The sequence below is a fragment of the Clupea harengus genome, chromosome 18 (assembly GCF_900700415.2).
Source record: "Clupea harengus chromosome 18, Ch_v2.0.2, whole genome shotgun sequence".
NCBI lineage: Eukaryota > Metazoa > Chordata > Actinopteri > Clupeiformes > Clupeidae > Clupea > Clupea harengus.
Window position 1 is genome coordinate 8,536,558 of NC_045169.1, and position 21,985 is coordinate 8,558,542.

The 21,985-nt window shown below is 43.3% G+C and overlaps 2 protein-coding genes and 1 non-coding gene across 3 annotated transcripts in view; 1 reads left to right on the plus strand and 2 right to left on the minus strand.

Annotated features, from left to right (window-relative positions):
* LOC105891429 (atrial natriuretic peptide receptor 1-like) overlaps positions 1-7,271 on the minus strand; it is a 15,512-nt gene extending 8,241 nt beyond the window's left edge. Inside the window, exons 1-8 of the mRNA XM_031585531.2 lie at positions 6,855-7,271; positions 6,353-6,458; positions 2,805-2,937; positions 2,042-2,171; positions 976-1,080; positions 691-793; positions 388-533; positions 47-119 (exon numbers count right to left, since the gene is read on the minus strand). Coding sequence (XP_031441391.1) covers positions 47-119; positions 388-533; positions 691-793; positions 976-1,080; positions 2,042-2,171; positions 2,805-2,937; positions 6,353-6,458; positions 6,855-6,881 — 823 coding nt within the window. The 5' untranslated portion in view covers positions 6,882-7,271. The remainder of the gene's footprint in view (positions 1-46; positions 120-387; positions 534-690; positions 794-975; positions 1,081-2,041; positions 2,172-2,804; positions 2,938-6,352; positions 6,459-6,854) is intronic.
* A 715-nt stretch (positions 7,272-7,986) lies between these two features.
* Positions 7,987-15,022, plus strand: LOC105891428 (mucin-1). Its single transcript, XM_031585312.2, has 4 exons — positions 7,987-8,542; positions 11,740-11,943; positions 12,307-12,471; positions 12,694-15,022. The coding sequence occupies exons 2-4, from the start codon at positions 11,742-11,744 to the stop codon at positions 13,752-13,754; spliced, it is 1,428 nt and encodes a 475-aa protein (XP_031441172.1). The 5' UTR covers positions 7,987-8,542; positions 11,740-11,741; the 3' UTR covers positions 13,755-15,022.
* Positions 15,023-21,227: 6,205 nt separating this feature from the next.
* On the minus strand, positions 21,228-21,309 carry trnas-cga. The gene has a single exon. It is a non-coding gene; the product is annotated as a tRNA-Ser (tRNA).
* Between the last annotated feature and the right edge of the window lie 676 nt (positions 21,310-21,985).

The window sequence follows — 21,985 nt, forward strand, 5'->3', positions numbered from 1 at the left end:
ACTCACCTACACACACACACAGACGTGTGAATGCTGTGATTAATACCTTGTTTGATTTGGCTGAAATCAATGATCCAACTCTCATCCCACAGAAGCTTCTGTTTCTGGTAATGAAACCACTACAGCGGATAAAAACATTTCAATCACTGTGTGTGTGTGTCTTTGTGGTGTGCGTGTGTGTGTGTGTGTGTGTGTGCGTGTGTGTGTGTGTGTGTTTGTGTTTGTGTTTGTGTTTGTGTTTGTGTTTGTGTGAGTGTGTGTGTGTGTGTGTGTGTGAGTGTGTGTGTTTTGGTGTGTTTGTGTGTGTGTGTGCGTGTGTGTGTGTGTGTGTGTGTGCGTATGTGTGTGTGTGTGTGTGTGTGTGTGTGTGTGTGCGTGCGTGCTTACCACTGCGGTCAGAATGAAGCTGATGACGACGATGGTGAGAGGGAGTCCGATGGCGGTTTTGATGGAGGGACTCATGGGGCAGTCAGAGCAGTCAGCAGGACAGGTGGAGCACAGCTCATCCTCATCACACACACCATCCCCACACACTGCACACACACACACACACACACACGCATGCGCACGCACGCACACAAACACACACATGCACACACACACACACTCATGTGTATTTCGTGGCAGGAAATAAACTGAAAATACACTATACAGTTAAACAAACGCACACACACACACACACACACATACCAGTAGGTGGGGCAGCTATGCTTGTGGACTCCAGAGCAACCTGCATTCTCCCTACACGGATGTGAGCAATGAGTGAAGTAACGCCAACATGTGTCAAAACCACCTATAGACACACACACACACACACACACACACACACACACACACACACACACACACATACACGTACATGAATATAAACATAATCTTTCCTTGTAAAAACAAAAGTTATATTGCATAACGCCAGTGTATTTGATAACTTGCCTATCTCTCAGTGAGTTTGTGCTAATGGTTCCCTGTTATTACCTTGGCTGTCCAGTTGGCTTGGGTCATTTTGCCTGCGGTCGAGATGGTGTGAGTGAATATTCTGCCATCATCGGGAATCCAGGGACCACAGATTCTCTCCTTCACCTGGAGAAAATGAAGCACCACTCCGTTTCAGGGCAGGTAAGCAGTGAGAACTGCATCAGTATTGGCATGGGTTCTGCCTGTAAGTTTCGGTTTGATCTTGTAGGGTTCTTCAGAATGGAAAATAGTTCTAATAGTATCATGAAGGATTATGATCCCCCTATTCTCTGATCATTATATACATTTATTCCTACTTTCTTTGAAGGGATATTGCTATTTCTTCTCCCCGCTTCTATCATGTTACTGTAACAGAACAAATGGCTAAGGCTGTAGAGGGAACAAACAAATAGAACAAAAAGGCTTTCATAAAACCTTATGGGTTATCTGACCTCACAGAACATAGGTTTAGGTGAAAACAGTCAGTAACAGTGCTGTTAGTGTGTGATGTTAGTGTGTGTTGTTAGTGTGTGATGTTAGCGTGTGATGTTAGCGTGTGCTGTTAGCGTGTGCTGTTAGTGTGTGATGTTAGTGTGTGTTGTTAGTGTGTGTTGTTAGTGTGTGATGTTAGCGTGTGCTGTTAGCGTGTGATGTTAGTGTGTGTTGTTAGTGTGTGATGTTAGTGTGTGATGTTAGTGTGTGTTGTTAGTGTGTGATGTTAGTGTGTGATGTTAGTGTGTGCTGTTAGTGTGTGTTGTTAGTGTGTGATGTTAGTGTGTGATGTTAGCGTGTGATGTTAGCGTGTGATGTTAGCGTATGGTGTTAGCGTGTGTTGTTAGCGTGTGATGTTAGCGTGTGTTGTTAGCGTGTGTTGTTAGCGTGTGATGTTAGTGTGTGCAGTTAGCATGTGGTGTTAGTATGTGGTGTTAGTGTGTAGTGTTAGTGTGTGGTGTTAGTATCTGGTGTTAGTATGTAGTGTTAGTGTGTGGTGTTAGTATGTAGTGTTAGTGTGTGGTGTTAGTGTGTAGTGTTAGTGTGTGGTGTTAGTATGTGGTGTTAGTATGTCTATGTTCTTGTCCTGGTTTACCATGAAGCCCATGGGGCAGGAGTGAACGTTGGCGTGGTGGATGCAGCAGTTCTCCCCGTTTGCATCCTTCCAGTCGGGGCACTCGTGCTCCTCACAGAAACGCTGCGCCTCTGATGCGCTGCTGATGGAGCTGACAGGAACACAAAATATGCACAAAACACTTCAATCAGAGGAGAGGAGGGCGAGGGGCAGGAGGTCAAGAAAGAGATTAGGAGAGATAGATGTAGAGGGCTAAACAGATGCAGAGATTCATACTGGAACAAACATGTGTTTGTGTGTGTGTGTGTGTGTGTGTGTGTGTGTGTGTGTGTGTGTTTGTGTGTGTGTGTGTGTGTATGAGAGAGACAGAGAGAGAGAGGGAGAGAGTAAAATTCTGTTTTTTACAATCGGTTTAACATCGGTCAGTGCACAGTTCACTTTTTAAAAACACATTCACCATATCAGTAGACTATGTGAACTGAACCATGGATACTTTTGCATTGCTTTGAATGCATTCATTGGCCACTTCGTTCACAATTCATGAATATCTCTCTCAGTCAGTGTTCACCACCAGCAAAACTCAATTATAGCAGATTTTGCAGACATTTAGAGACTCGGTTGTGTGAAGAGTTTTGATTGGTGGACATGATATAGAGTCAAGTGTGAATACAAAAAATTGTACAAGACGGACAAGAATGGAAAGAGAGAGAAAGAGAGAGAGAGAGGGAGAGAGAGGAAGGGAGGAGACACAGAGGGATATGGAGGATGAGAGAGAAGGGTGTACCTGTGTGGGAAGATGTGATGATCCACTGCCCATTGGTAGAACTGCTCTTTCACAGTCACAGAGTAGATCACATCGAACTCCTCCCCAGTCATCACACGCTGTGGAGGCCGTAACACCCACGCCATCTCAAGACCTGTTCACACGCGCACACCCAGGAGCACACACACACGCGCACACCCAGGCGCACGCACGCACGCACGCACGCACACACACACACACACTGTGAAAAACAAGACTTCTCCTTTTTACCTGCCAACACTCCCTGCAATGTTTAATAACTCACTAACAGACCTAATGGATTTAGACAAACACAAACATACAACATAACTGCAGTCAGAGATGGGCAGTATTTCAATTACTTGTATTTGAAATACGTATTTCAATCACTTTGAGTATTTTGTAATTTGTATTTGATAGGGCTGATGAAAAATCGAACGTAATTTGTAACAAAATACTTTAGAGTGGAGTAATTTTTGTATTTAAAATACTCAAAATACTTTCTCCAGTGTTTAGGCAGAAGGTGTTTTTCTGTCAGATTCTACCACTAGACCGTCTGATATGCCTCTGAATGTCATTGTCGAATCAGGCAACAGTCAGGCAAAAGTGGTGCTTCAAATGCGTCCCCCCCCCCACCCACCCCCCTTTTTGGGGCGAAATGGAAATCGCCCCAGATATCTCTCATTGACTCTCATGTTAAATCCATTTTTTTTTTCAGAAAACAGGGCTGTGTTCGAAAACTTAGATAGCTGTCTTGATCCTTGTCAATTTATCTTCATTAGTACGCCGACTTAAAGAAGGTTCTTTCAAAGAGCGAATCGAGTTGTTGCACTGAACGTTAGCCATCTTGACAGAATGTGGCCGTGTCTATTACCGCGCACTTTACGAAGTACACTGCAATACAGTGCGTAGTGCACCCTAAGCACTTACATCTGTAGTGCGTTCTGTCGCTGATTAGTGTTGGCCCTGTTCGAAATGTCTTAAAATGCCTCCTTCCTTCCTTCCTACCTTCCTATTAAGGGAGCAGGGACTGTTTGAAATGTCTTAAACTTTCTCTTCTGCTTTAATAAGATACCTTGAAATACGTCACATAACGGTCATTTTTCAAGAGAGCATATGAGCTGCCTTGATGTCTCGATGGCAGCAGCTATTACCCATAACTCTCTGCGCCATTCCCTAACCAGAGACAAATTTAAAAAAAGATGGCGGATGAAATTGTCGAAGTTCCACAAAAGTATTCACCGATGTAAGTTTATTTGCTTTTTTTGGTAATTTTTTTTTTAAAGTGACCGAGAAATAAACAGTGTACTATGTAATTATGTCATGATTGATTAACAAAAATAGTCTGATTTTGTTAGCGATGTATCCGTTAGCCAGGTCGCTAACAGTAGCTGCTAGCTAGAAAATAAGCACAGACATCGTGATGACGTCACATATTGCCGTACATGCTATCTTAATAGACTGTTTGAAATCAACGGTTTTTGAGATACCTTCCCCCGAAAGGACCTGTCTCGTCAGACACCTGTCCAACAAGAGATCAAGGATTAAGACAGCTATCTAAGAATTCGAACACAGCCGTTGTCTCAAATGGAACACTGAAGGACACAAATGTGCAAGCCTTTTACCCATAAATCTGTGCGCCAGCTTCCTCTGGCCAACTGGAAATTTTAAACAAAGATGGCGGACCATCTTTATCGCTTAGATCTTTCAAAAGTTACAGAGAAATAGACACTGTACCATCAGATAACACCATTATTGTAACCAGCAATAATGGTTGAAGTGATTTGCGAAGCGTCAGTCAGCCAACTTTCCAAACTGAAAAGCTGCCGAAAGGGCTCCTCCTCTTCCGCTACGTAACTAAGATGGCGCCCGTTTAGGGTGAGTAGTGTCCATCGTTTCACACTGCATTTTTTGACCGTTTGCAGTGCGCCATCCGGGTACTTTCAGTGCCCTGATTTCTGCTGGTTCTGTCAGTGTGAATGCCCTAAGCACTGAAAGTCAGTGTTTGAAGTGTGCAAGTACGCGGTAATAGACACGGCCTGTGACTTGATCAAAGCCGTATGACGTCCTTATACGCAATTACGTATGACGAAAGCACGGTGGGGCGAGCCCTCCCGGAAGCCATAGAGATTGCATTGAGAGCCCTGTTTTGTGAAAACATGAGAGTCACACAGCTGCTGCCTGCAAAAATATATATATACATAATCAATCAAGTTGTTGTCTTTTAACCCTCTAATCACCATAGCGGCCGCCGAATTACTAGCTTTGCTTAGTTACACTGACATTCTGTGACTGTTCTTCATTTTTGTGGGGTTCACCAGAGCTTTGTGTACATTATATAGCCCAAACCTGAATGCTCTGCTATACCAAACTGAGAAAACGGAAAATCCAGAAAAAGTATTTCCTATATTTTAAATACAAAATACATGTATTGTATTTTGTTACTTTTTCTGGCACCAGTATTTTGTATTTTATTTTAACACATTTATTTGAGGGGTATTTTGTATTTTGTATCAAAATACATTTTGATGTATTTTTGCCCATCTCTGACTGCAGCCTTGGTGCTTCTTCATTGTGTTGTGTTATTTGTATATTATATCAGTACATCTGCTGTATTGATATGTAACTGAACATGTTTTTGCATATTTTAACTGTTTTATTTTGTTTAGGTACGTTGATTCACCCCCACCCCACAAATCTTCATGGTTCAGCCCTTATTAATCCAAATTGAAGCTATTTGGAATCCTGGGCTGGCCGACTTAATCGTTTTCCATGGCGCAATGGACATAAAGAGACACAGATAAAAACACTGAGAAGCAAAGACAGAAACTCCAGTGAACGCTTTGAGACCCATGTTGGAACCGAACCAAAGGAGGGAGAGTAGAGGTTGAAGGTCATGAGAAAAAGAGAAAAAAGGTTTCCTCAGCTTGTTATGTGGCTTGTTATGGTTGCTGTAGTTTGCAGGTCCAAAGTTATTGCAGATTTGCCGAATTTCGACCATCACCCAGTTGCCTAGTTTTGATCATAGTTGCCTCGTAGTGACAGCAGTTGCCTTGTTTTTACTATTGGTGGCTAGTCTTTATCATAGTTGTCTAGTTTGGACCATAGTTGCCTGGTTTTCCACACTGCGTAGGGTTTGCTCCTGAATTATTTGTTAGATTTCTGTACTTTCCGGCTCTCCTAAACTGCTGTGAAAGAAATAATTTCTGTTTGTGAAGCGGACAGCCATCTCTTGCACCGATTCTGCCTCCATCACTCCTAATCCTGTCTAGCATACACCCCAAATGTGAAATGGCTGTGCTGGTCACACACACACAATCACACACACACATACATATATACACACACAGATACAACAATCACAAAATACCCACTTGCACACTTTATACCCATTCATACATTTTATTCTGAATGTATTAACCTAGTCAGGTCTGAATTTGAAGCATCATCCATGTAGCAAAGAATAGCCTTGATCTAATATTACACGCGTGCGTGTGTGTGTGTGTGTTTATGTGTGTGTGTGTGTCTCTCTCTAATGTATGGAGACTTACCTCCGCAGTTGATCATATTGAACTCATCTGGGTCATCCAGTGGCCAGCAATCAAACTCATTGTTATCTAAATCATGCCACCCAAACACACAGCTCACCAGAAGCAACTACACACACACATACACACAACATACACCACCCAAAAAAACATGAAGCGTGATGCACCCAGAAACATATGCAAATACACAAATCTACATAATTCGACAACTTTTGATCTATTTATCTATAACAGTATTGAAGTCTGTTTTATTATATGGAATCAGTTGCATCTGAAATGAAATATATGACATAATTAACAAATCTATCCTATAACATCTAGCACATGTAATATGTCAGAAGGTATCAACATACAGTCTGATGTACAATGTTACACAATATACTTGATCACATACAGCTTTCATATCCTGCTTCATATTGTATTTCTTTAAAAATGTTTTAACTTAATCTCACCAAAGTACATCGCAGTTTTGAGTTATAGAAGGATCAAATTACGAAATGCTCACCAGGATCACGACTTCAAAGCGCAGCATCTCTCTGTGTGCTTAATTTCCCTCTGGGCAGCTGTTGTTCTTTTTATTTTCAAACAGATTTGTTCTTATATTTTTATGTGACTTTAATTCTCAGAGCTTTCGTCCTAACGCGTCCTAACGCGAGGATAAGAACTGAATGAGCGGTGAGACACTCAGCAGCAACAACTGAGCGCGGGATGGGTCTGATGTGCGTGAGCGCGCGAGACTGATGTGCAGACGTGAAGGAGGAGATGTATGAAAAGTAGTTTACAGTGTTTCATTAACTAATCCCCGGTCCCATAGAGGAATTAAACACTGGAGAATAAAAAAAAAACATAACAATGTAAAGAACACATTTTTCTTTGGCCACAATTATATTCGCACATTTAATCAATTTGCCGGTGATTGAGTTCACAAACAATAAGGTCTTTATTGATTACCTGAGTAGTTTTAATGAGTTTAAGAATTGACTCATTTTAATCCTACTACATTTTCTTTCAATGACTAACAGAACGTCTAACAAACGTAGGCTATATGACAATTTGCCGGACACCCCTTAATGAGGCTTGCCGGCAGCAGCAACATGGTGTCTTTCTGACCTCGTGTGGCAGCGGAGTGAACTGCAGTAGAACAGAAAACGCAAACAAAAGCCCATAATCGTCCTCAGGTGTAAGATAGATAGAAAATATACATAGTTGTCAAGATAGTAGGTACCTAAAGGTTTCCTGGTATATATTCGGGTTTGGGTTAGCTGCTTCTGTAATGTTCGATTGAATGAACATTACACTTGCAATGGGGACTTAGACACCAACCCTTCACCATCCGAACAGAAAACATTTCATTTTGTTCAGTTCAATTATGATGTCATTCAATGAACTTATGAGTGAGTGGAGCTCTTTTAGTCAGTCAATCAGTCAGTTGGAGGCACTCGACAGTAGGCTAGTGATGAGAGAACAAATCACCACTGCGTTGCGTAGCCTACCGAGAAAGGTTAATCTTAATACTCCATCATCTTCGCATATGAAAGCCCTACTGACATACGCATTTGCCGACCACTGCATGGAGCGCAGGCGACCGAGCAGCGGGCAATCGAGTTGGCTTCTGTCCGCAACGGCTCGAAATGTTCCAAGCACCCAACGAAAACTAGGCTATATGGGTGGACAGCAGGCAATTTCTCAAATACATTTAAAATAATACTTGTGTGCTTTATTTCATATTTCCAAGTATTTGTGGGACCATAGACGTTAACAAAGCCTTTTAGCCCTTTGCCTTTGTCCTTGCACGGGAAATACGGCGGCACGTATTCATGTGACCATATTTATCTTCTGAGTTAAACTCCATCATTTGATTTATTTGACTTTGACTCTGCTATGGGTGTTGCTAGGATAAGCTCCGTCCGGCAGGACATTGTAACGTGATTGGCTTGCATCCCGCAGCTGAAAGCCAATCAGAGACCGATGCGGTTTATGCTTGTAAAATTAGCCTCCGCGATCAGAGCGGGAGCATCGCGGAAGCTCCTTTGCCCCTGTGCCCCGATTGGCGAGGCTTCTGGGTTGGTGGCCGGTGGACGTGGTGAGGGACGCCAGAGATCCATCAGAGGACACGGGATCGCCCGTGCAAGGACCGAAGCTTCACCCCCTCGCGGAAACATGCGGACGAAACGCGGGGTTGCGCGAGGCACGGTGAGCAATGTTCCATCGACTGATGTACCTGATGACATAATCCCTCTCTGTCTCTCTCTCTCTCTCGATTTCTTACTCTCTTTGTGCCTGTAAGACTGGCGTCTGGCGTTGTTTATAAGAAACCGCATAGAGCCATCCATGTTCATATTCGTCACACAGCGTCGAGCGCGCCCGTGGGAAGACATGTTGGGATTGTGTCGGGGATTAAGGCCGTCGTGTGGTGCGTGTACATAACGTGCAGGGATCTGACACTGACATCGAAAGCTCTTCTATGTGACGATGGTGCACGGGAAAGACATACAGAGCGCATCCATGCTTGTTTTCTGTCGTTTGTATACGTGGTTTAGTGTTTGCTTGTGGCCATGGCAGTGTGTGCGTCTGCCTGTGTACTAGGTATGCTGCGTAGGCCACTATCGCATTTGTAGTGTGTGTGTATGTGTGTGTGTGTGTGTGTGTGTGCATGTGCATGAGTGAGAGAGAGATGCACCTACAAAGCATGCACCTGCTGCAAAGCCTAGCTATGCATTAAGTGCATTCATTACACTTTCTGGTGTAATGTGTGGTTTGTATATAATACATTGGTGTGTGGAAAAAAATATTATGGTTGCAACTCAAAGATTTTCTGTGGATGCACCATTGCTAAAGTCATGCACTGCATGACCCTTGTGGGTTCTCCAACCTGTTCACAGACAACCCGTAAGGGTTCTTAAAAGAACTCTTCAAGTGGACTTCTGTGAAGATTAGCCAAGTAGCTTTAAGGTTTCTAAAAGTTATTTTACAGTCTGTAGTTTGTTGTCTGTAGTCTTACAAACCTGTAGTTTCCCTCTCAAATGGAGATGCGGTCCTGGTGATGTAACAGGTCTCTTTGAGGTCGCTGCCCTGACCTGGGTCATTCTGTTTGTTTGCAAACAGTCACATGTTTATGTATTTTGGACAATTTCCACCGCGGCTTTACGGCCGGGGCACGTCATTGCCAAGCTGGCGGATTTAAAGTGGGCACAGCCTAAATATGCTTTTCCTGTAGCTGCGAGGATGTTAATGTGTTGGATAACAGGGAGAAATCCCTCCAAGGCTGACCCTAGCGTCCAAGCCATGTGGACGTCCATTCCAGCTGGTGACCGTTGACCAGCTGTCGTCCTCATCAAATAAAGTACAGTAGCACACAGGCTCCCTGTGCCTAAATGTCCTGTTTAATTCTGGGAAATTCATGTGAAATAGCATCTTAATTTGGCATAGTCTATAAAGTATGGGATGTCAACGTTTTTTTTTGTGTGCAGTTTTACTGGTTGTTATACACCATGACAAGGTGAAATAGTATTGCTGTTGCACTGACAGTATTCATATAGTTATCCAAGTGTGTATTAGGACTAGAATAGACTGTGGGTTCATAGTTCACTCATATGCTTATTTAGGTGTGTTATATGATACTTTAGAGCAGATTGGTTAGCCCTTCGAGTGGGTTTGCTTTTAGCCCTTATTTAGAACTTATTTCAATCAATCAATCAATTTGTTTATTTGATCAAGAGGGACCGTGTACATTCATGAACATTAAAACGTAAATGCACCCAATTATAGCCAAAAGGCTAGTTTCCATTGGCAGTCCCCCTGCCAGAGTGAAAAAGGCTATACAACCTAAAAAAGGCATTAACGTATATATATCAAACATAACATTGACAATAAATCAAAAAAATAAAATAAAATAAGATACAATAAAATAAAATACAATCCCAATATACAAGTTCTACTGCTTACCCACTAGTGATCACATTTTTGGTTATTTATCAACCATGTTTTGAGATTACTTTTAAAACAGTTGAATGAGGTTGATTCTCTAATGTTCTGAGGGAGATGGTTCCATTCCCGGGCTGACCTAACTGAGAAAACCGACTGTCCAAATACACTTTTTTTTAAAGGAATATCACAGTCTCCTCTTGCTGCCCCTCGAGTAGCACTGGTTGCTGCTGTTCTAAACGTGAATAGGCTGCATAGTGGTGGGGGGGCCAGGTTAATCCAGGTTTTGAACATTAAACAGCAGTTCTTAAATGTGATCAAGTTGTCCCAACTTAAAAGTCTGTACTTATGGAGGACTGAACAGTGATGGTGTGATTTTTTTTTTGATAGGTTTTTTGTCAAGTATTTTGAGAGCCTGTTTGTAAAGAGACATGACTGGTTTAAGAGTAGTGGAGTTGGCAGTAGACCAGGTGGGTAAGCAATTAAAAAGGTATTTCAATGACTTCATTAATGTGTTTTTGATAATATTCCCTCATTGTCCAGACAAAAGAGATAAAGAAAACAAGCTGAGAGGCAGCGTTGTGCTCCAACATGTGACTCAGATCTGCTGCTTTGAGAACGGTGTGATAACAGTGAGGAGACGCATGGCAAACACAATCTCTCAGGTCCAACTGTCTTGGACCGCGTTCACATGTGACTAGAAATCCGATTTAGATCAATACCATCTGTGTGCTACTCCGGCAGGAACAGAATCCGCCAATCAGAATTTGGTGACACTTCATGAGTTTCACTCACCCTGTCACATGAATGGCACATGCTTCATCAACACATCTGTCTTTCCAATGCTGGGTTTCATTATTCTTGGGTGTATCGTTGCTTTTTAATGTGATCCATCTATCTATCTATCTGTCTATCTACGTATCTATCCATCTATCTATCTATCTATCTGTCCAACTGTCTATCTATCTATCTATCTATCTATCTATCTATCTGTCTACATTGATATGAAAACCTCTCAACCAACCTCTCAACCATGGAGAAGATGGGAGTATATTGTGGTAGATTTCTGAAAAATGTCTGTGTTACATCTTCGCCCACAACAGCCATATGAGCTGTTGTTGTAATTGCATGTGGGCCTGATAACCTGCTAATACAATATAATGCAATAATGCGCAAAGGCTGCATGCTTTCAGCATCAGGTGGAGCAGAATGCGAGGGAAAAGTGATGGTGTCTTGTCATGCACTAAATATAGCTAAGTGGTCCAAGTGATCAACAATACATGAATTGGTGTAAATTTTTCTGATATGTCCTAATTAATTTACACATACACACACATACATACATACTGTGTGTATTATTTTGTCATCCAAAGGCAAGTGTCTAAAATAAATATTGTTTGTGTTTGTATGTATGTGCATGTGTGTGTGTGTGTGTGTGTGTGCGCGTGTGCGTGTGTGTCTGTCAGTGATGGCGGAGCCCGCAGAGGAGCGTGTGTACCGCTGGAGGCAGGCGCTGCAGGAAGGCTTGGAGTACCAGCGCGCGGGAGTGCTCCCTCTGTTGGGCAGCCCTCGCTACTGCGCCGGGACCAACACAGCCAGCGGCTACCTGTGCCAGAGCGGCCACTGCTGCGGAGAGTCTGGCTGCTGCTCCTACTACTATGAGCTCTGGTGTAAGACATCATTACTCTGCACTTTCATTTCATTCCTTGTTTTATTATTACCTCACTTATTTTACTACGACTTGATGTATAATTTGACACACAGATTTGTATTCCTATAATGCTTACACAGTGCCTACACAGAAACTTGACACCTACACCTGCTATATGCTATAACACCATATTTTAATCACAACTGAAACACAACATACTCAAACATAAATACATACATACATACACTCTGAGATATCATTAGCTAACTTAAGGAAAAACTCACATATTCACATCAGCTTCTGTATGTTTGTTTATGTGTGTTCACATGTGTGTGTGTGTTCGTGTTTATGTGTGTGTGTGTTTGTGTGTGTGTGTGAGCAGGGTTCTGGCTGCTGTGGAGTGTGTTGATCCTGTTCAGCTGCGGTTGTGCCTACCACCACCGCCAGGCCAAGCAGAGGCAGCAGCAGCAGCTGCAGCGGCAGAGGGACATCAACCAGTCGGCCTACCAGCGCGCCCGCACCTACAGCGCCTCCATGCTCGACCTCAGTAAGATCCCTCCACTCGTATCCTACCGTCACCCTCTCTACAGGGCTCAAATTGAGTTGTAATTATATCATCCCTTTTGGATTATGTAATGTTGCCTAATTATGAACAAACTCACTACCCCCCCCCTGAATTGACCACTGCATCTCCCTCATGTACACATGGCTACATCTATTAGGTACTTTGCCTGACCAGCCGTCTCTAACCCTGCACTTCTATTGGCAGGTTTCCTGGCCTCGCTGAAGCTCCCCTCCTATGAGGAGGTGGCAGCCCAGCCCAGAACCCCGCCCCCTCCCTACAGCTGCGTGGGTTACCCACGGGGCACCGGCCACCTGCTGTCCTCCCAGAGCTCCGACAACTACACCAGCTGCTCCTGTGACTCCTGCTGCAACTCATCCCCCTACAGCTACACCCCCTCCACAAGCCACGCCTCCTCGCCCGGCGACAGCGACCCAGGCCCCGTCCAGGTCCTTGCCATTGCACAGAGCCCCTCCCCCATCAACAGCCCAGACTCCGCCCCCACCCATAGCCTCGGTGCAGCAGAGCCAGCCAAGAACAGCACCAGTAACCGCAGAAACCCCAGTCACGCCGGTTCCCCAAGCAACCCCGGTAACTCGGGTTACCTGAGTAACGCCAGTAACCCGGGGAACAGCAGTAACTCAGTTAGCGTCAGTAAGTCCAAGAGTAGCAGTATTGAAGCTAACGTCAGTGATACACAACAAGCCAGCCTGAGCAGCGTCGCTAATGCTAACTGCACCATAATCTTACACCCACCTGGTGTGACGGTGGGATTGAGCACAAACCAGCCCTCTTCTCCTCTCTCTCTGACCTCCCCTCCCCCTCTCTCCTCTCCTCTGCCGTTCCTCCCTTTCTCTGACCCGTTGGATGTGACCACTGGGCAAATTCTGGAGTCAGTGAAAGAAGTATGTCCAATGTCCGATGACAGCCCCGCCCAGTCCCCGCCCCTCAGAACGGCTCTCTTGGACCCAGGCAGACGGGATTCGGCGACCTCTGACCCAGAATTGGACCAGAGCCACTTCCAGCAGCGTCGGCTGACCGGAGACTCAGGCATTGAGGTTTGCCGTTGCCATATCGAACCAGACGAGCAGGACAACATCAGCGCCCTGGACAACAGCCTCCATGACGACGACAACTGTACGGCACGAGCCAAGGAAGTGTGTGAAGCAGGGGGCAAAGAGGCGGGGCCTGATCCGTGTGGCCACTCCCCCAGCGTGCCCAAAGACGCTGGGGCAGACATGGTGGTGATTGCTATGGAAACAGTCTGAAAAAAAAAACAGAAGTGAAGACTTCTGTGAACAGGAAGAGGAGGAGTCACCTGGTCACCAAGGAGCTCTCCATCCTTTATTAGAAGTAGAATGACCAGCCGATGCTAATCAGAAATGTAACGGTCAATGAATGCCTACTAGAGACAGAGGGGCCAACTGGTGGCAAGCATACTCTGTTCTCTACAGAATGGACAATCACAGCCAAGTATACTCTGATTTGTACAAACCAACCTATCATAACCTAGCCTAATGTTTTCCATACGGTATGGCCAATCAGGATGAAGTTCCTTTGCTCCCTAACGTGAGGCCAGTCACAAACAAATGTAAAGCAGACCAGCCAATCTCAAGTCAAGCTCACTGTGTTCTTTATGAGATAATCAATTCCAAACAATGACTTTCATGAGCACCCAGTTGCAGTTGAGACTGCCATGTTCTCCTCGTTCCACCTGTAAAACTGTGTTGCATGCTGGGACAGATGGACAAACTTACAATGGTCGTAGCAGACTACAAGAGAGGGAGCGTAGAAGCAAGCTAATTTTACACGGGGCAGGGAGAGGCCAAGCTTCTACTGAACAATTACACACAAACAGACACACACACAGACACACACACACACTTATCTGTGAATCAGAATATGACTGTTGGGTACTGTGTAATGATATGACATTTAGCAGTTTACGATAATATTACTCTAATAGGACAACATTAACCTTCTTTTTGTAACGAGTAACCACTACAGGACCGCCACAGTTTGGTCTAGAGCACATGAATTGAGACTTCCTTCACTGCTGGAGACAACACTCTACAAGAACAGCCCGGTTCTGGCCTTGATACCACCAGAGATCATCCTCCAGCCTGGGGCAAACTACAACCCCCCACCCCCCCCCAAACCCCACCCTCTGGATGACGTTCACTACATATGCACAGTTGAACTTCCAGTGTGGCGAGAAGGAGGTAGATGTTCTACTACTACTTTCTGCTGACCTACTCAAGCAGACTGAGAAGGACATTGTTTTACCAGTATATTTTGGTGCTGTTCTTAGTTATAAAGTCAGTGAAATGAATTAGGTTGTTATTTTGATCCCATGTTGTCGTGGGGTTAAACAGAATATGATTGTCACGTGTCAGTGTTGTGTTCCGCTAACCGCGTGCTATTTCATCATGGCTGAATGTGTCGGGCCCCTTCTCCACAACATACTTATCTTATAAAGCTGACCAAAGTATTGAACATCTTTCTTTACTGATACAATAAACAGCTAATGATGGTTGTCTTTGAGTGTGTATGTATATGTGTATGTGTGTGTGAGAGAGTGTGTATGTGTGAGTGTGTGTGCATGGGCACAAGAGAGAAGGAGTATCCAGTCCAGTGGCCCATCTGTATCAATTAGGCTGAAACATAAGTTCACCATGAATGCAAGAGAACAGTACAAAGACTGTTACATAGACTTGCCAAAGTGTTAAATTTAAATATTTCCAATATCAAAACACGTTTTTTTTGTCCCCGAGGGGCAATTTGCAGGGTCACGTAGAGTAGTGCAGTTATATAACACACAAAATGTGAAAATATACATAATACAAAAATGTACACAATATTGTACTAGTATACTTATAATAATAGTGCAATAAAGTATGATGCAGTATCTATACTGATGGGCAGTTCTATAATATATTATATTAAGGAATGGTAACTCGATGAACATAGTTAGAGCACAAGGACAGTCTGATGGATGATGAATGAGATTGCAGTCCAGGGCCAAAGCCCTGTCAAGCAAGTGTGTCTGTTACAAATAGTGCAACTTTAATACATGTACAATTTTCTATGTATGAAACATATTTAAATCTATATTGTACAACACATACAACTACAAGCTCTATTGGTACTAACTATGGTCAAAAGTGGTGGGTTAAAGGCCATCAGAGCCTCATGGACTGCTTTGGCTGGTCTTTGACACTTCAGATATTTCACATTTCTAGTGTATTATGGTGATAGACCCTATGAACTTACTAACTCAACCTGTAACTGTTCAAATCAAGACTGCTACTTTACATAAGCTGTAGATAAATACGCTAAAGATGTGTGCGATACAGGTGATGCTCACAGACACAGAATTTGTCTCCGAACTTGCTGTTTTCGCCTTCCTCTGAGAGACTTTGATGTATTTCGATGATGGTGGAATCCGCTTGCTGGGCCTTCCAGACTTGTTCATCATCCAGGGGAAACACTGGATTGGACTTGTCATTTTTACAGGGAGATTTCACAAGAGATGAAAGGTGTTACAGGTAGGAGGCACTTCCGGAGGACTGGATATGCGGGACAGAGCATCAGGAACACTGTTGAGCCTGCCTTTACGATATTCCAGGACGAAGTGGAATTTTTGCAGACGCAAGGCCCAACGGATTAAGCGACTGTTGGTCTTGTTGGAGGTTAAAACCCATTTCAGAGCCACATGGTCAGTGACTACAGTGAATAGCCTAGCTCGAACCAACGACCCTGAGATTAGGAGTCTCATGCTCTACCGACTGAGCTAGCCAGGCTTGTATTCAACGATTTCAGTCTACATTTGTAGGCTGTCAGAAATTCTGAAAGCACAGTGGCTTTTACAGCAGCCAGCAAGTAAAATACACATAGGGCTATACAGGCCACATGTCCATTCTCCCTCAACGTGCTTCAATGAGACATCAAGAAAGGGCTTTGTTTCTCTGCACCAGGAAAGCCCTGAATAAAATGTTTTGTGGGGAAGCCATACATTAAGTTGTACATGGTTGTCCATGAACTAAACTATAAAACACATGAATTGGTCATTAGAAAGCTAAAGCAGATTGACTTTTAGTAACCACCACCTACACATGTTTAATCAAACTATTCAAATGCATCACTTACCTTGTGATATCCACATTTACATTCAATACTTTTCCCAAAAATATCAAAATGTCTGACGGACTGATTGTACAGTGGCGTCAAAGGACAGGCGTCAATGCACTGCATGGCAGCCTTCCATCTTCTGGACTTCGGCCTCTTGCCTCTGGAAAACCTGAACTTCCCCTGGGCATACTTGCTTTGTCATTTATGCAGATATCAGGGTTGAATGTCACATAACATATTAAAAAAAACGTTGAAAGGAGAGCTTTATTATTAAGCAAAAGATGGGATTACTTCATCAACAACTGCACTGCTTCAGTATTATATCTATCAAATGAACAGTATCCTGCCAACGAAGTGTAAGCTACTGATATTAAACAGCCACCTAAAGCACAGTGGTCAGCGTACTGACGTCACATTTGATTCAAGTAAGTGCCTGTGACCTCAAATTCACCCCAGACAGATCAACGCCAGGGCAACAACAACGTTTTTGACATCAGGTCACCGAAATAAAACAGTTTAAGTTGACCTAGATATAACAGTTATTTATCTTAGAGAAATCTCAGATGTCAGAAACACATTTTTTTGTCAGACCAAATAAACAACGTTTCATCCTATTGCCGCAAAAAGATGTCAGTCTAGATTGAAGACGAGTAAACAGATCTGTTTTCTGAGTAGCCATCGAATGTGTAAATATAGCTAAGAGAAACAGTAATTTTGATGGCCTGTGATATTAACGTTAGAGCTTCTTTAACAACACCTGGCTGGAACGTTAATGTTACCTCAGCAGTTCACGTAACTTTATCCCTAGCTCAAACTATACCATTTTAACAGCATTTTCCCAGGCTAATGTAACAGACAAAAACATACTTAATCTAAACATTCATCCATCGCTTACGATGACACATCGTAATCATTTTGAAGAACTTTAGCCTGGGAAAATGGTAAAGTTTGACGATAAAGTTACGTGAACATTAATGTTAACTCTGTAGTTCATGCATATCCAATCAGCTGCGAGATTGTCATAGCAACGGCCACTCACCAATAAGAAACCCGTGCGTCGATCGCCTGCGAAGCGTCGTTTCGTAACAACTGATTGGCTCTTTTGCCCCCTCTGTTTTCAGCGTTCGGAATGTATGTTAGGACTTGTTCGGACTTTGCCTGGATATGTTCGGATTTGTTAGGACTTGGGTAGGACTTGTTAGGATATTGTTAGCAATCGTTAGGATTGCATTAGGAAGTGTTTTGCCGTCCATTCGCTGGAAGGTAAGATAGATAGATAGATGGATAGATGGATACTTTATTAATCCCCAGGGAAATGTAGGTCATCCATAGTAGCTTATACACTTACTCACAGACATACATTCATAAATCACATACACATAGGGGGAACATGTTCACAGGTAGTGGGGTGTTTACAGATACAGGAATAGTTCGGACCCTATGGTACATTGTGCATAGATTGGTAAAGTGTTGATGTCCACAAGGAAAGTGTTTTTGTGCTGCAAGTGAGGATAGTGCAAGAGATAGTGTTCATGTGCTTGTGTGCAGGGACGTGCACAGGAATTTTGAAGGGCAGTTGCTCTGCCCTGGAAAAAAGGGGCAACACGTTCATTTTTGTCACCGCCACGCCCCCGTCCCCTGGAAGCATATTTTGCCTATATCACTTGAAACTCTCACTAACCGCCACAGCCACGCCCCCGTCCCCTGGGCACTTATTCCGCAATTATTTTATCTAGGCCTACATGAAGTTCTGCAGCCGTAATACTATTTAAAAATATATATATATTTCCTTCGGAGGGGCAACTTCAGTCGAGGAGGGCAAACGGGCAGTTGCCCAAGCAACCTTAGCCCCCTCCTGTGCACGTCCCTGCTTGTGTGGATAGTGCAAAGTTCTTGTGCTTGTGTGTGTGTGTGGATAGTGCAAAGAGATATAAGTTGTTCAGTCTGTGCAAGGGGCTAGTATAGCCAGTAGAGGGATGGATGGACAGTGGGATGGTAAATGAAGAGATGAGAAGAGAAGAGCAGACTGAGGTAGACTCATGCAGAGAAGTCCATCTCCCTCCCCCTCCCCTTCCGCGTGGCGTTATGCAGCTGAATGGCCCTGGGGACAAAGGACTTCCTCAGCCTGTCCGATGAGCATGACAGTGACAAGAGTCTGCCACTGAATATGCTTTTCTGATAAACGGGGGGAGAAAAGGGAAAAAGGGGCAAAAGAGGAAAGGAAAGGAGGAAAAAATGCAAAGTCCACTTACTACAACTTACAATGAAATAATTTTGTATGAAATACTGATTTGACCAACAAGTCACACACTCTTGCCAGGACTTGCACCTGGAATCTTCCACCCAACGGATGGATGGATGTGTTACTATTACACCACAAGAGTTGTGTTTTTTTTTGTTGTTTTTGTTTTTTTAAATGAGAACACAAACACACAAAATAGAAACACAATGTATCTATATACAAAAAAAACACACAAAATAGAAACACAATGTAGCTATATGCAAAAAACACACAAAATAGAAACACAATGTAGCTATATACAAAGTACACACAAAATATAAAACACAATGTATCTATATACAAAAAGCACACAAAATAGAAACACAATAGTATACAAATTTAGCTATATACAATAAGCACACAAAATAGAATACAATAACAATAATTATGTTATTATTACTTTATACAAATGCCTTTATATGGTGCTCTTCCACTCTGCAATGGTCTGCCCAGATAATTATTTAAGATGTCAGGTCTATTTATAGGTCAGTTTGAAAATGTAATGGGCTGTTTCACTTTGAAAATGCAAATCACATATTTTCCCCCTGCGTACACCCTACGTCCCTTTGCGTACCCCTGGCATACACGTACCCCAGTTTGGGAAACACTGGCACATGAATTGAGACTTCCTTCACTGCTGGAGACAACACTCTACAAGAACAGCCCGGTTCTGGCCTTGATACCACCAGAGATCATCCTCCAGCCTGGGGCAAACTACAACCCCCACAATGACTAGCATTAAAATAATGCAGAATTTAGCTCTTTTTTATTAAAGAGACAGTATGCAACAGCTTGCGACTTTTTGAAGTTTATGTTCATAAACATTTGTTACATAAATTTGCATCAAGCATCTTTTTCAACTGAAAGGCACAAGAGAAATAGCAAGAATATCAGCTTAGTCTGATGTCTGGACAGTGTTGAGCTCTATGCCTGGGGGTGCCTCTGTGCGTGGGACTCCCCTGCAGACTAGCACACAGAGCAGAGGGTCTGCAACCACCCGAAAAGTCATAATGCAGAAACACATAGAGCCATAGATCTGAATGTAGTCATGCCTCCATAGATGAGTAAGCCATAGGCAAAACCATACAATGAATGGGACGTTTAGGAACCAAAGAGTTCCCATTGCCACTGCAAGCACATGTAGACCTGTCCGACTGGAACATGATGCTGTAGCAGTTAGCACACATGTAAGGAATGATGCAGCAACAGCCACTGCCAACAGGAGAAAAGCCATGACTACACTGAGGAGTAGATCGATTGAGAGAAACACGGTGCAGGTGCAGATCCAGATGGCAAGACAGATTGTAATGGAGTAAAGTGGAGAGGAGAGGCGAGTGAAGCAGTGAGGATGTCTGAGAGACAGAATACTCTCTAGCGCCACCAGCTGGTGGAAACACAAACCAAATAGCCCTGTCCCAATAAATGCAACAATAGCAAATCTAGGAAAATCATACTCATTGTGAAGTTCTAATGTCAATATGAATGAAATGAGGAAAAACTCCACAGCTCCAATGAGGAGGAGGAAGATGATGAAGATGGAGACTCTGCCGCCAACACGCACGTGTAGCAACAACACACAGAGAGCCCAAGCCAGAGCTGGTATGCCAGCACACAGACCAAAAATAAGAAATATTGCCTCTCTTGTATAAACCATAAACATTGGCATTGCTGAGTTTTCACTTCTTCTGCTGTGATCATACTGAAAATATAAAGAATTTTTTTTAATATAATTTTCATTGAAGGTTCCTTCTTGAGTGTCTACTGATATAGCTGTGTGGTTGACCAGGTGAAGGCAGTAAAGTAATAATTGACAGAGTGATGTTCTAGTTTCTAATCCCACCACTGCTAAAATTATTTATTATAAGGCACAACTACTGTTTTATGCTTCCTCTTTACGCTAGTACGTATGTATCTGCACGGCTCACAGTTCAGGCTTTCACAAACATTGGCTAAGTAAATATTCCTGAAGACTGTCCATAACCATTTGAACATGAACATATGCAGATAACATTTGAAAAAAATGTTCCCGTTCTTTTGTTTCTGTCCATTAGTGATCCCCGTTACTTATTTGTTTAAAGGACCGGGGCGGATCATGTAAAATCCCATATGTGTCCTCAGCACTTTTCAAACCAGACTGACACCCATTGCAATGGAATTGCTAGAGGATGTTTTCCTGATACACACTGTACCTAAATATGCATCCATCTGCGTAGCTGTAGTTGTTTACTCATTTACCCATTTTAAGGGTTGCATTGGGTGGACAAGCAAATCAAAGACATGACCATTTCAAATTATGTCAAATGTATAGTTCATGACTATAGAAAGTAATCGCTGTGAGCAGGGTTCGAACCTGCGCGGGGAAACCCCATTGGATTTCGAGTCCAACGCCTTAACCTCTCGGCCATCACAGCTCAGACTCAGGAAGTGACGTAGCCATGATATAAATGAGACATGGCGTGCAAAGCATTCTGGGTGTACCATGTAAATTCAGCGGCGTAAATTCAGCGTCTCACTTACCCTCTCTGACACCGATTGACACTTTGTCCAAGAGAGGAGTTAAGGCATTCTCTTCGTCAGTTTTAAGGTTCGCCCCAAACAGAAACTTGGAGGTGAGACAAACGCGTGTCAGCTACATACAGTTTACCTTTAATGCTCTTTGTTTTCAGAAAGTAAGGGCGATATCAGATACATTCAAATTTGCCTAGGTCTACGCCAACATTGCTATTTCAGTCAGCTTTACATTTCAGAAAACGAATCCAAGATGCCCCAGCAGAGTTAAAGCGAGGGAAAACATTTCCTTGCCCCCTCACAAACTCTGCCGTCTTCCCTTCTGTTGCTTAATGCGGTTCTGCCGCTGTTCGCGTCATTATTTTTCTGTGTTTTACAACACCGCATTTTTGTCTCTAACATTTTCTTGATCTATTTTCACCTCGTCCTTATACTTTGCCCTCTTGTTCTCTTTCTCTGCATTCTTTCCTCCATAATCTCTCCCTTTCTCATTCCCCTGATCTGCCTCGATGTCCCCCTTAATCTTCTTCACTCCCTTCGTCTGGCTGGCATCCGCTGTCTGTTTTCCTTCTCAAGACT